The 13,158-nt window shown below is 42.6% G+C and overlaps 1 protein-coding gene across 2 annotated transcripts in view; it reads left to right on the top strand.

Annotated features, from left to right (window-relative positions):
• KCNJ1 (potassium inwardly rectifying channel subfamily J member 1) overlaps positions 1-9,534 on the top strand; it is a 29,390-nt gene extending 19,856 nt beyond the window's left edge. For both annotated transcript variants that reach the window (XM_063693672.1, XM_063693671.1), the window contains one exon: positions 7,270-9,534. In XM_063693672.1, coding sequence (XP_063549742.1) covers positions 7,291-8,409 — 1,119 coding nt within the window. In that variant the 5' untranslated portion in view covers positions 7,270-7,290 and the 3' untranslated portion in view covers positions 8,410-9,534. The remainder of the gene's footprint in view (positions 1-7,269) is intronic.
• The last annotated feature ends 3,624 nt before the right edge of the window (positions 9,535-13,158 follow it).

Raw genomic sequence — 13,158 nt, 5'->3', positions numbered from 1 at the left:
TTAATGGCTTTTTCTATTTCACTTGGCTATATCCTTGATTCTTCACTTCTTCATACAGAAACAAACATATGTACCGATTGCACATAGGCATGTAGGACTTGTGGAAGCCACGGAATGGAATTGGTTCTCACCAATGGGCTTGTAAAGTGGTTTTGTTGTGTTATAGTTACACTTATTTCCTGTGCTCTTAGGGTCTTCTGTGGTCAGTGCCCTCCAGTCAGAAAGCACCAGTAGTACCCTGTATTTGAGCAAGTTGGACTTTTTGCAGCTATGGAGAACTGCACCATAAGCAATCATGGGGCGTCTCACTGAGAGGGTTTTGGAAAGGACTTGCATAGGATCTGGGCATGTTTCAGGTGATGCGGCGGGGGAGGCATAAGGAAGCAATGCTTTGCTCTGGATTAGGGGCTGTTAGGGAGTAGTGATGATTCTATGATCAAATATGTTGATAATTCTTATTATCTAGGTGAGAAGACTGACATGAGGCTAAAGCTGTTCTGGGGAAAGAAACAGCAGACACTCATCAGGATGGGGGGATATTCGGCCATTTTGTGGCTTGGACAATGTTTGTGTTTTGTTGGTGTTCAGACATGATTACAGAGTGGCCTTGTCTTATCCCAATCCATCATGATCTGAGTGGCCTGGTCTGAGGCTGATGATTTGTGAGATTGCTTGTGTTTAACAGGAGCAAGACCCAGCCTCATGTGCCAGGAGAACCAAGACCTCGCCGGGAGTACGAGGTCACCTTCCAGTGGCCTGCTTTTCCACAGATCCAATCCTAGTTAACGTCTAGGGTGAGAGAAGAACAGCATCAAGCCTCGGTACCGTCGCTCTGTTCAGCCTTGCCAAGGATAATTCTCTCCCTCTATCCTGTTCCCAACTCTCCAAGACAAGTCTTTTGCCCTGATTATAGAGAAAACCTTTATAAAACATGTTTGTATTTTCCAGATCTTCTGTTGCGCACTGGGAGGATGGGCTCTGAAGCTAGCATAGTTGATAGACCAGATATGTTGTCAGAACCTTCATCACTCTCAAGGAAGCCTTTTCCTCCATTGGCTGTAGTCTCCAATATGGCCCATTTCGCTCCGTGCGGTAGACCCCGATTGGCCTGGACTGGTGACCCCTGATTAAACTGCCATGCTAGTTTGAAATCTGGGAACCAGTTATAATAATTGTAGCTATTTATTGCATAATTACTATTTTCTAGGAACTTTATCTATGCTATTGCATTTAAATCATACAATGTTTGAGAGTATATTATAGCCATTTCACCGGTGAGGAAACTCACCTGTGTCAGCAAAGGTCAGTGGTTCGCTCAGTTCACCTGACTGTTGGGTGGCAGAGATAGGGTTCAAATCAATGTCCGTGCTAACCCGAGCTAGAAGCCCGTCCACTCTGCCACGCTGCCCCTAGCTGTTACCTCTTCTGGGAACATTACTGGCCAGGATCTCCTATCTTCTCCTGATCCCCTGTGCACAAAAGGACAAGTTATTCAGAAAGTGATACTCTGGATGGCTGGCCCAGAGATGCCTACAGAACACAGTGTGCCTCCTGAGAGTACCAACACCATCAGACCTTGTGATGCTCCAGCCCCTTTTCCTCAAGCTCTCTTCTCTGGAAGGAGGGAGGCACCTAGGAAGGCCCTTGCTGTACTCACACCCTGGATACAGACACACTCTGGTTCACAGCAGTGGGGACCCAGGAGTATGCTCACCCTACAAAAGAGTAGGGTATTCCTGAAGTGCATTCCCAAGTCTAGCCTGGAAGAGTCCTGAAGCTCAGATGCCCTCTTCTATGCCCATGAGGCCAGGAAAGATGGTTTCTACCAGCCTTGCCAAGTTCTATCTAAAAAGAGCCCATGCTGTTCCCATGTGAGCTGCCTGATAGTGGTAAAGACATGAGAGATAACTTCTCTGGCATTACCGAACAGAAGGGAAATGCCACTCTCTGTCTACTGCAGGTTCTGGATGTGATAAGTGTAGTCTGTGGAGCTAGATGGTTTACTGCTTCTCGGGGCTCTGAACCTTTGCAGATCCAGCAGGGTGGTGATCCTCCAATAGCTTGAGATGATTTTCATAGAAAACAGGAAGTCCTCCACAGCAGCAGTTAGATGCACTTGTTTTCCTTCCTTAGCAAAGCTGAGTAAGAATACAAGCCCAACACCCACCCAATCTTCTGGGTCTCCTCTTTGGGACTGCCTTAACATCGTGTCCTCAATCTTTTCAAGGCAGCAAACCTGCCACATTACAATTCTTGAATTACTTATTCGTGAACAACTTGAGAGCAGGGACTGTTACCTTGCATTGTTTCCTAGCATAGCACCTGGTATATAGTAGATGCTCAATAAATAATGTGTTCGTTTAATTATATTGATTAAGAAGGAAGAGGCTCTGCCCCATAATCCCATTCAATCATTGCAATGGAAAATCCTCAAGAAATGTTTCCAGATTCAATCGACTGTTGGCAAAGCAGTAATTTTTTCATAGAAATGAATTTCTTCTCCATCACGGTTAGAAAGGGACTAGAGAAAATCATCTGACTTCTCCTCTCAGGCCACATAGCTCATATTTCCTACCTCTAACCTGAAATCCTGACTCTCAGAAATGTCCTAAAGTTACCTAAGGCTGTGCATGAGCTATGAGAGGTTTGGCTGAAAGGCAGACTGCAATAAGTGGGTTTTTTTTCCATTTTTATAGAGGAATAATAGACTTTTAATTCTAAATCAGAAGCGGTAACAGCCATGCCTATTTTCCCTTTCCCCTCTTTGACATAGTGGCTGTTTGACTGCTGAGCAGGCTGGGGTGGTAAGTGCTGTAAGAAATCCCAAATTCTGAACGAATTGTTCTCAAGTGGATGTCTGTGAAAGAAGAGCTTCTGCACCTGGGTTCATCAGATTCAGTAAGGACCACAAACTATTGGTCCCTCCCTTAAAATGAGCACATACTGATTAAAGTAGATGTTGCATAAAAATGAAGCACATATTTCTATGGAGAAAAGGAAATTCAGGAAGAAAATATGTTTACTTTCAAGAATTTGAAGGGCTGTTAAATGGAGGAGACTTCAGACTTATTTAGAATTTTAATGAGTCTTCTCTGAAGCACAACTAGAAGAATGTTCTTTATAACAGTTTCTCCTTTTGTTCTATGAAAAAAACCTGTCAAATGGTACACCAAGTGCAGAGTCTGTTGGCCCTAGCTTGCCTTTGCAGCCCAGTGTCTCACTGAGGCTTTCTATGCTCCATTATTTGCTTACTTGGAACTTCTTTCAGCTCCCCCATGTTTTCTTTCCTCGGTTGCCCCTGCCTGGGTCACACAGAAGACTACCCTGTAGTGTGGTTAGTAGTGCACACACAAGAAATCTCCATTAGAGTGGGAGCCACCAGATACTATGTGATATAAGTGACAGTAAGCTCATTGATTTTATATACTCATTGATTAATGTATTTATCATCATTCAGCAAATATTTACAGAGTTTCTACTATATGTGACTCTAACTCATCTTCAGGGCTTGGCCTCAGGGTTACAGTTCTGCTCATCAAAATAGGTGCTCCCCGGAGTGCTCCCGCTGTTTCATATCCTGGCATTTATCACTGGTCATTTCATAGATTATTGACACATTTGCACCACCCTCTCTGCTGAAATGGGAGTTGCATGACAACAAGGACTGAGTCCATTACTTCTCTGATGTCTAGCACAATGGTCAGCACACACAGTCAACATTGGGTATCAACATATCATCATTGAATAGTGATTGATAAATAAATTAATGTATACATAAATGCAATGAGTTTTCTGCCAGTTGAAGTATGTTTGCAAAGAAAGGGTGGATCCCCAGCTGATGGGGATCTTTTTAAAAAGTTATTCTTTTTGGCATTATACCAACCATGCTCGGTTGTGGTTGATTTCCTTAGTTCACTTCCCCATTAGACTATGAACTCCTTGAGAACAGGAAGAGTTCTATTTGTCTTTGAAATCCTACAGAACAAGCATACAATCAGTGTTTGGGAAGTGCACAAAATGTCTATTTTCTGAGAATGGATTGTTTATAGAACAAGAATGCTGAGGCACTAAAAAAAAGTGGCAGTAATGTAATCCACTTGTTTTGCCAAGCCACTAAAAATACCTTGGTAAATATTAGCTAATGTGCAGCCCTTTGCTTGCTATTAAGATTTACTGATTTCAATAGAAAGGAACCTAAAAACTGAGCATATTATATAACCCAGACACCAGGGACAATCTCTAATCACCTAAGAGTTCATAAAATACATATTGGCTCTGTCTGTGGTTAGATTAAATGCCATTATCTAAAAAAAGTAGGATCTGTGCAATAATAGGTCTGCCATGTGAATGACAGTTTTGGTTAGTGGATGAATTTATCCTGTATCATTGCATTCTCTAAGAATAATCCCTCTCACTCTGAACAAAGAAATCAATAGCATTGGCTAACCCAGTGCATGTAAAAAACACCTTCAGTAAATGCCAGATTTTCCAGAATAATAAAGACTTCCAACAATAAAGACTTCTTTTAAGTCTGTTTCTTACGTAACTGTTGTATGGAGAGATTAACATGGTATCTTGTTTCTTCCTGGTGTGATCTTACTTATGTCTTGTAAATATGTACTTATCTATGTCTGTATGTTCACCTGCATCTTTGTGAACCCTTGGAAAACTCAGTATTTCAGTGGGTTTTAGAGAATAGGCCGGGAGATTGATGATAAGTAAGTGTTTCCAGCCAGTCGTTATTAGGCACAACTTTTAGGGGAAACAAGTGAGCGATAGAGCGTGGCCAAGGAGAGGAAGGCAATGCTGGAACCCAATCCACGCCTGCTGCCCAGAGACCTTAGCTGATGGCTTGTCATGTCTTAGCATGTTGGTATTCAAGCCATGTGATGTTGGAAAGAAAAAATACCTATTCAGCTTGGGGCTTGGTCTGAGAACAACCAATTGCCTTGGTTTAAATCACACGACTCCACTATCAAATTAAGTGTTTCCAAGTTTACACAAATTAGCGTCAGTCCACTGACTGTCGCCTACAATAAATTAGGCTGAGTCTAAAAGAAATCAGTCTGCATAGAAAGACCAACAACCAGCACCACTTTCTTGCTTTTTCCAGCCATGAATGCTTCCAGTCGGAATGTGTTTGAGACGTTGGTAAGTGGAGGCTGGGGAAATCACCTCTCTGGAAAGCCAGGCAGATAATGTTTCATCATTAATGCAGTCATGGAAACTCAACATTATTCAAGTGATCAATGAGGGGGTACTTCTTCACTCTACAGAAATCTTCTTTACCTTTAAAAGTAAAATGAATTTAAGGGAGGCTAGAGGAGCAGGGTGCTGGGGAAATAAACTCAGAAGTTGGTGTGTTAGGAGCCATCTCTGGAATTATAATGTATGACAAAGAGAATGTGGATTCAACTGATAAATGTTGGTTTTAGAATTTACTATTTGAGCTGAGAGTCACTCTCTGGAGAGCTGGGTAAACAGTGTGACCCTGAATGCACCTGGGAGAGAGGTCAGTCCACATGGGTGTAGACCAGGGTAAAGGATGTGTGTGCAAGGAAAGGGGAAGACTATTTCCTTCTCTGTACCTCACATGTACCATCCCCTAATCCTCGTTGGGGACTTGAGGTCAATGAGGGCAGTGTGGGATGAGAGGAGGGCCCTCTTGACTATGTGCATTGCTGTTTATTCTCTTGGCAGCATTTTCTTTTTTTATGTCTTTAGAACCTGCCCTCAACATTTGAAATCACCACAGCTGTGGTTTTCTCGTCACCGCTTCGACTTGGTGTTGGCTTCTTGTGTTTTCAGCTGGGTTAAGGCCTTGAACAAGACACTGTGGGATATCACTATTATTTAAAATGTATCACTCAGTTGGTTTCGCTTCCTAGTTCTTACAAATAAACACATTTTTCAAGGGGGATTTTGAAATCTATTTTAAAAACATATTTGCATTTAATGAAAAATACCCTGAAGGCATTGCGGACCAGGGTGGGCACACCTTGATATTCTTGGGCATGGGGGAGGAGGTAATCTAGCGTTTATGACTTTGGGTTTCACCACTGTCGGGTGTTTATGGGACAGGCCCTTCACTATTTTGCTGTACAATGGAAGTCACAGTAATGTCATCTATAAAAAATCAATTGAGCAAATAGGATTTTGAAAAATGTAATTCATTCACTGAATTATTTCATTTACGTTTACTGAATAAACAGTAGGCACTCATCAACTGTACTAGCAATTGTGATATAGGAATGAATAAAGTACGGTCTGTCTTTATGGAGTATTACTTAAATCAGTGCTCCCCAGTCCTCCAGCTTTGGAGTAGGGAAGGAAGTGTTAGATGTGTTGATGGTGGCTCTCATACTATCCCTTTTGGGAATCTTGGGAAACCATGGGGAGAGAGTAGGAACAGGCTTGTAGATTTATGGAGAAGCCCTATGAGACCATCTGGTTGGATCTGAGCTCTGTTCTAAATAGTGTTCAGCATTTAACAAAAAGAAATATGACCAATACTTGTCTAAAAATATTTTAGGGAAGTGTGACTTTAGTATATAACATTTGATAACTGAGACTCGGGGTGGTAGAAGCTCCCCTAGACTAGAGGCAGGGAGCCCTATATTCTAGTTGTCATCCTGCCACTGGCTAGGTACATGCATTTGGACAAGTTATTTAAATTTTCTGAATCTCAGTTTTCTCATTTGATAAATGAGAGAACAGAATTGAATTAGGATTTTTCTTGATATATGAGTATCAATAGAAGTACATAGATGATTTAGGTAGTATATTGATGAGTGTTTTATTGATCAGTTATTCATTTTTCTATATCTCAAAAACATATATAATGCTTCAAGTTTGTGATTTCTCAGAAATTATTGCTTAACATAAGGCTAAACTTATGAGAAGGTGATTTAAGTAATATTCAATAAATAAAAATACAGGTCATAATTGGTTATTACGAACATATTTAAGGTTGTGTGAGACTAGTTGAGGTCAGGAAACACTTGAATATATAATCACTTAGTTTGTCTTCATTTCTAGCTCTCTGTAATTATTTTGCCTCTTTATATTTGAGTAACATGGTCTTCCAGTGGAAAGTTTCTATCAGAAACAGCATTGTGGTATCCAGAATAAACTTGTCAGCTTGCCAAATGATTAGTAACCCAGATAATTTTGAATGATCTTTTTGTAGTTAGGTCTTTTATATGAGTCACCTAGTTCATTATTGCTATAAACATAATCCTTTTTTGTTTTTCCTTGATATGTTTTCAGATCAGGGTGTTGACAGAAAGTATGTTCAAACATCTTCGGAAATGGGTCGTCACTCGCTTTTTTGGGCATTCTCGGCAAAGAGCAAGGCTAGTCTCCAAAGATGGAAGGTGCAACATAGAATTTGGCAATGTGGAGGCACAGTCAAGGTTTATATTCTTTGTGGACATCTGGACAACGGTACTTGACCTCAAGTGGAGATACAAAATGACCATTTTCATCACAGCCTTCTTGGGGAGTTGGTTTTTCTTTGGTCTCCTGTGGTATGCAGTAGCGTACATTCACAAAGACCTCCCGGAATTCCATCCTTCTGCCAATCACACTCCCTGTGTGGAGAATATTAATGGCTTGACCTCAGCTTTTCTGTTTTCTCTGGAGACTCAAGTGACCATTGGATATGGATTCAGGTGTGTGACAGAACAGTGTGCCACTGCCATTTTTCTGCTTATCTTTCAGTCTATACTTGGAGTTATAATCAATTCCTTCATGTGTGGGGCCATCTTAGCCAAGATCTCCAGGCCCAAAAAACGTGCCAAGACCATTACGTTCAGCAAGAATGCAGTGATCAGCAAACGGGGAGGGAAGCTTTGCCTCCTAATCCGAGTGGCTAATCTCAGGAAGAGCCTTCTTATTGGCAGTCACATTTATGGAAAGCTTCTGAAGACCACAGTCACTCCTGAAGGAGAGACCATTATTTTGGACCAGATCAATATCAACTTTGTGGTTGACGCTGGGAATGAAAATTTATTCTTCATCTCCCCATTGACAATTTACCATGTCATTGATCACAACAGCCCTTTCTTCCATATGGCAGCGGAGACCCTTCTCCAGCAGGACTTTGAATTAGTGGTGTTTTTAGATGGCACAGTGGAGTCCACCAGTGCTACCTGCCAAGTCCGGACATCCTATGTCCCAGAGGAGGTGCTTTGGGGCTACCGTTTTGCTCCCATAGTATCCAAGACAAAAGAAGGGAAATACCGAGTGGATTTCCATAACTTTAGCAAGACAGTGGAAGTGGAGACCCCTCACTGTGCCATGTGCCTTTATAATGAGAAAGATGCTAGAGCCAGGATGAAGAGAGGCTATGACAACCCCAACTTCATCCTGTCAGAAGTCAATGAAACAGATGACACCAAAATGTAACAGTGGCTTTTCAACAGGAGTAAAGCAAAGTCTCTAAAGCTCCTAGTGCCTGGAAGCATTATGAAGCAGTCAACAATTTAGGGGTACGAAAGTAGGATGACAGCCTTCAAAGTCTACCAGCACAAAGACCCCTGAGCCCCGCAATTGTGATCCCACAAAACATGCATCTCCACAAGGCTACTGTATTAGAACGTGCAATGCATTTATATGAAACTGGTGTATGGAAGACATAGGTGCTCTCTTGAAATCTTAAATATGATTATTTGAGCTCATATAAGGTGGATTGAAGCAGACAAAATTATCAAAAGTTTCATGAACAGGCCAAACAAAATATTTTTTAAAGTTTCCTTAAAGAAGTTATGAACTTTAGAAAGGATCAGGGGACAATAATAATCTCATTTTGATTCTACTGATAAGAATGACTCCACTTTTAATGTGGACTTTTACTCATGGAAAAATTGTCTCCTAATTTGGGGAGATGAACCAACCAATCAATGACAACAAGAAAACGCTTACACAAAGAACAATTTGAGGCTCTAACCTTCTCATGTGGTACGTTTAGACAGAGGCTAAATCTGCACACTAGAATCTTGATGATACCTTCCTGCAAGACAGAATGCTTTAGTTAAAAGTGGTGATGATATTTCTTTCAATCTGCATTGGATGGCTTAAAGGGCTATAAATCTGTTTATAAAGAGCATTTCCTGCTCTTCCAAGACAGCAATGAGGAGTTGGAAGGTGCAAAGTCAGTAGCGAAGGGAATGTATCATTAATGCACCTGAGAAGAAACAGTTTCATGTGTTCCTCCACCTAGAGTTTGTACTGGAATGCTATTTCTAAAGAAGAAGTGGGAAAGAGAGAGGAATGGGATGGAGCCCCACAGTCAGAATGTTACTATGTCTTTCTTTCCCTGACAGCCCATCTTCCTAAAAGGGACCAGCTTATGGAAGGCTTGACCTTGAGGGGAAGGTTTTACTGTGAAAGTCTTCTTCAGATCCCCACCTGCATCATTCTGAATGTGTCCTGGGAAAAAACTGGTACTCAAAGCTGCTTAGGAATCAAAATGTTTTCAGTGTGTTGATTAATATAGTAAATTTCTGAAACTGTGCATGCACTTTGATTATTATTATTATTATGCATTAACTGAGTCAGGTTCCAGGTGAAAATCCTCTTGCAGAGAGGACCCTCTTCTGGAAGGGGCGGGAGGAGTGGAGGGGAAGCAGATAGGACACATTTGTTGTCTGGAGTCCTCAGGAGGAAATGACCCTGGCCACAGACACACCCCTTCCGGTACAGCTCCATCACGCCTCTCCATTGTGAGTCTTGGCACATAAAACAGCAGCTGCCCACAGTTGTTGGGAGGGATGGCTTATGTTTTTCCATGCCTGGGCTGTATTTGTACAGATCCATGCACCACTCTGGTCCTTCTGACTAAGAACAGTGGGAAGTCTGATGGTTTTAGGGTTGCACACCTTGTCAGTGGCCATAACAGTGGCCATAGCTGGCCCGTGTGGAACTCTCACTCTGTGCCTGTGAATGCTTTGGCACCACAATTTAATGTGCTGACAGGAAAAAGAAATCAGGTATCACAAGCTTGAGGGAGCTGGAATTCTCTGCTGGCCCACTGTCATGATGTAGCCCCTTCATAAACTGGAGGGAAACTGTGTTGACACTTGTTCCCATCAGCATGCACTCTTCCTGGTGTATTCTCCTGCTGGCTGGCAGCGTGCACATGCATGCTGGAAGTGAGATGGTCATAAGCAATCCATTCCCTTTGATTGTTTAGGGAGGTGAACAACATACATCTTTCTGATTGGTATTTACTTCTGGGTTATTTGGTGGAGGCCCATCTGCTTCTAAATATCCCTTTGCTAGGATCAAGACACTCTGCACCTGGAGTCTCTTTTTTAATGGAAATTCCCATTGACCCTCTAGCAACCATTAACACAGATACATCCAATTAAGCCCCTAGGAAAAGAGGCCTGGAACAGGTAACTTTTGATAGGTCTAAGGAGTGGTTGGAACCCCAAAGCGCATAAAACTCCTGTGCATTTTAAGAAAGGGGGTAACAAGGGAATGGGTGCTCAAGTAGTAAAGAGAAATGAAAAATAGCCTGAGAAGGCCAAACTGCTTGTAGGTTAACACCACTGCTAAAGGCAGCCTTTTTATTACAATGCAGTGACATTTTTCCCGGTGGAATCTGACTACATCAGTACTGCTATTTGCTACAGATGCTGGATTATTCTATTTGCTGATTTCAAAAGCACGTCAACTGTTCTAATTTCCTTCGTGAAAAACTGCATCCCATGATGCATTATTATATTCAAAATTTTCCTTGAGACTGATTCTCTTTGAATTGCCCAGTTCATCTCTGTTGCTATGGGGATTTTGACTAAGAGCCTTTGATCCTGGTTGAATCTTCCTGGACTTAGGTTGGCTCAAGCTCCGATATTTAAGAGTTAAGATTTGGGAGGTTGTCTTTAATGGAAAGCACTAAATGTTTAGAAATTATTTATTCCTTAAGAGAGAAAAGGTAGAAGGGAAAGATCCTTTCTGTGTTGCCAAATCTAAGACATGGGCTGATAGGTGACTGTCCTTCTCTGTCCATCACTAAGGGGACGTGCAGCTGGACCTTCCAGAAGAACTCCCTGGGCGGATTGCAGAGACGGTTGAGGAAGTGTCTTCCTTGGGGATTTTTCATGAAACAGAATATGGGTCCTCAACAGGATGCTTCTGTGAATAGCACGGGGATCTTTCCCTGTCTAGAACAAACGTTAGGACAGCTTCTGATGGAAAGAATGCAAATGAACCCGGCCCCGCCCCTGGGCCGTTGTTGCCTGCCATTACAGGAAGTGTGTGTCAATCAAAGCTTGACAGGGGAGATAGAGCATTTTATTTTGGAAGCCAGAAGTTTGAGAACAATGACTGGAATTTCCTCTTTCTGTCCGGCAAGGGCTGTTTGTCATTGGGGAGATAAAAGTCCAGGGGCAGGGAATAAAGGTTATCGGGAACTGCGCAAGGCAGAGCCGTGGGGGGTGGGGGGCGGGGGGGAGGAGGGGTTATGGAGGAAATCTATTTCAATGCCTGTCATTAAGTTTCCATTAAAAGAACATTCAGTTAGGAATTCAAAAATAATTTAATCTCCCCAGCCAGATGCACCCAGCTGGACTCCTTGGAGCTGAGCCCCTTGGAGAGGGAGATTTGCACCACCGGCTGCAGCGGACAGGAGCTGGGGTGCGTCTCTACCCAGCACACTCTTGACTGCTTGGGTGTTCTGGAAGACATCGGTATCCTTCAGACAAGTGGGAAACCCCAAGTCTTGTGCAGTGGCAGAAGAAAGTTATTTACTAGGAGTTATTTACTACGTTGTTACCATGTCCGAGGTTCTGTTTACAGCATTTTATATGCAGTCCCTCATTTAATTTTCCCAACAATCCTATGAGGTCAAGACTATGATTATACCTTTATTTCACTTGAGGCAGCTAAGGTAAGGAAGGTGTCAAGAGACACTACCTGGAAAATGGCAGGGCTGGCATGCAAACCCCGGGCAGTCCGCCTTGAAAGCCCATGAGTTTAAAATCCCTCGTCGACATCCTAGGAGGGACCATCCTCTGAGGAGATTCCCCAGGGTCATCGCACATTTCCCTGAAACCCACGGATGACTGGCGCATGCTCTTGGGATGCGTCTTATACTTTGGGAGAAACCACTCATTGCTCAGCACAAGACAGAGCCCTGGCGGGTGCTGAACGAACATCTCTGGAATTGCAGGTTCTAGGGAAAGGCAGTCTTTTCCCATGAGCTCTAGGTCATCCACCAGGTCAGTATACGGAAGTATCATGGGTGTCCTGAAGATTTGATTAGCCCGTTGGTGCAAAGTATCTTTCTAATACTAATACACATACTTCTCTCTCTAAATATACACAAACAGTAAATATATATACTAATTATATATATAATTAAAAACTATGTGTGTGCATATGTATGTATACACACACACACACACATATTTATATTTCAGTCTTTGATGTAGAGGCAGATATTATTTCCATTTTGACATGGGAAGTGGAGCCTCAGCTCTCCCTGGAGAACAGCCCCTGTGTTCTCTACTCACCTCTGTATTCCTAGCACCAGCAGAGTTCCTCACACAATCCATACATGGTTATAATGAATAAAATAAACCAATGAATGATTTGCTCAAGGTCTACATGGCTAGTAGTGGATTCAAACCCACATCTGTCCAATGAGCTTTTGACTGACCTATGTCATCGACCAGTCATTAGTCAAGGGGCCTGGAAAAATGACTTAACTTCGTTAAGCCCCAGTTTATTTGTAGAATGGAGTTTTGTAATAGAGTTAAGGAGGGGATTCAATGAAATAATGGATGTGAAAATCCATCTGTTGAAATTAAATGGCTGTGGATATGGCAACATGAGGTGGGAGCAATGGGTTTGAAGGTGAGGAATGAGGGGGAGGACACTGGTCCCAGAGCAGACCCTGAGCCTGTTGCTTCAACGGCGAAGAAAGCAGAGCCCAGGGCAGGGCCTGATGGAGACCAGTGGAGGCCTGGGGGACAAGAACAGTGCCTGCAGGGGTCTGTCCCAGCTGGGATAGGCTATGAGTTGGGGGGATTTGAGTAGAATCCTGGTGCTTTGGGTTTGTCTTCAATTCAAGAGATGCTCATTTTGGGTTTACTGTGAGCCAGGCACTGGGCAGGCAAAAAAGAGGAAGCAAGGGTCCTGCCTACTGCA

This window comes from Gorilla gorilla, chromosome 9 (assembly GCF_029281585.2).
Source record: "Gorilla gorilla gorilla isolate KB3781 chromosome 9, NHGRI_mGorGor1-v2.1_pri, whole genome shotgun sequence".
NCBI classification, from domain to species: domain Eukaryota; kingdom Metazoa; phylum Chordata; class Mammalia; order Primates; family Hominidae; genus Gorilla; species Gorilla gorilla.
Note: the sequence above shows the minus strand (reverse complement) of the source record. Positions and strands in the feature narration are given on the sequence as shown.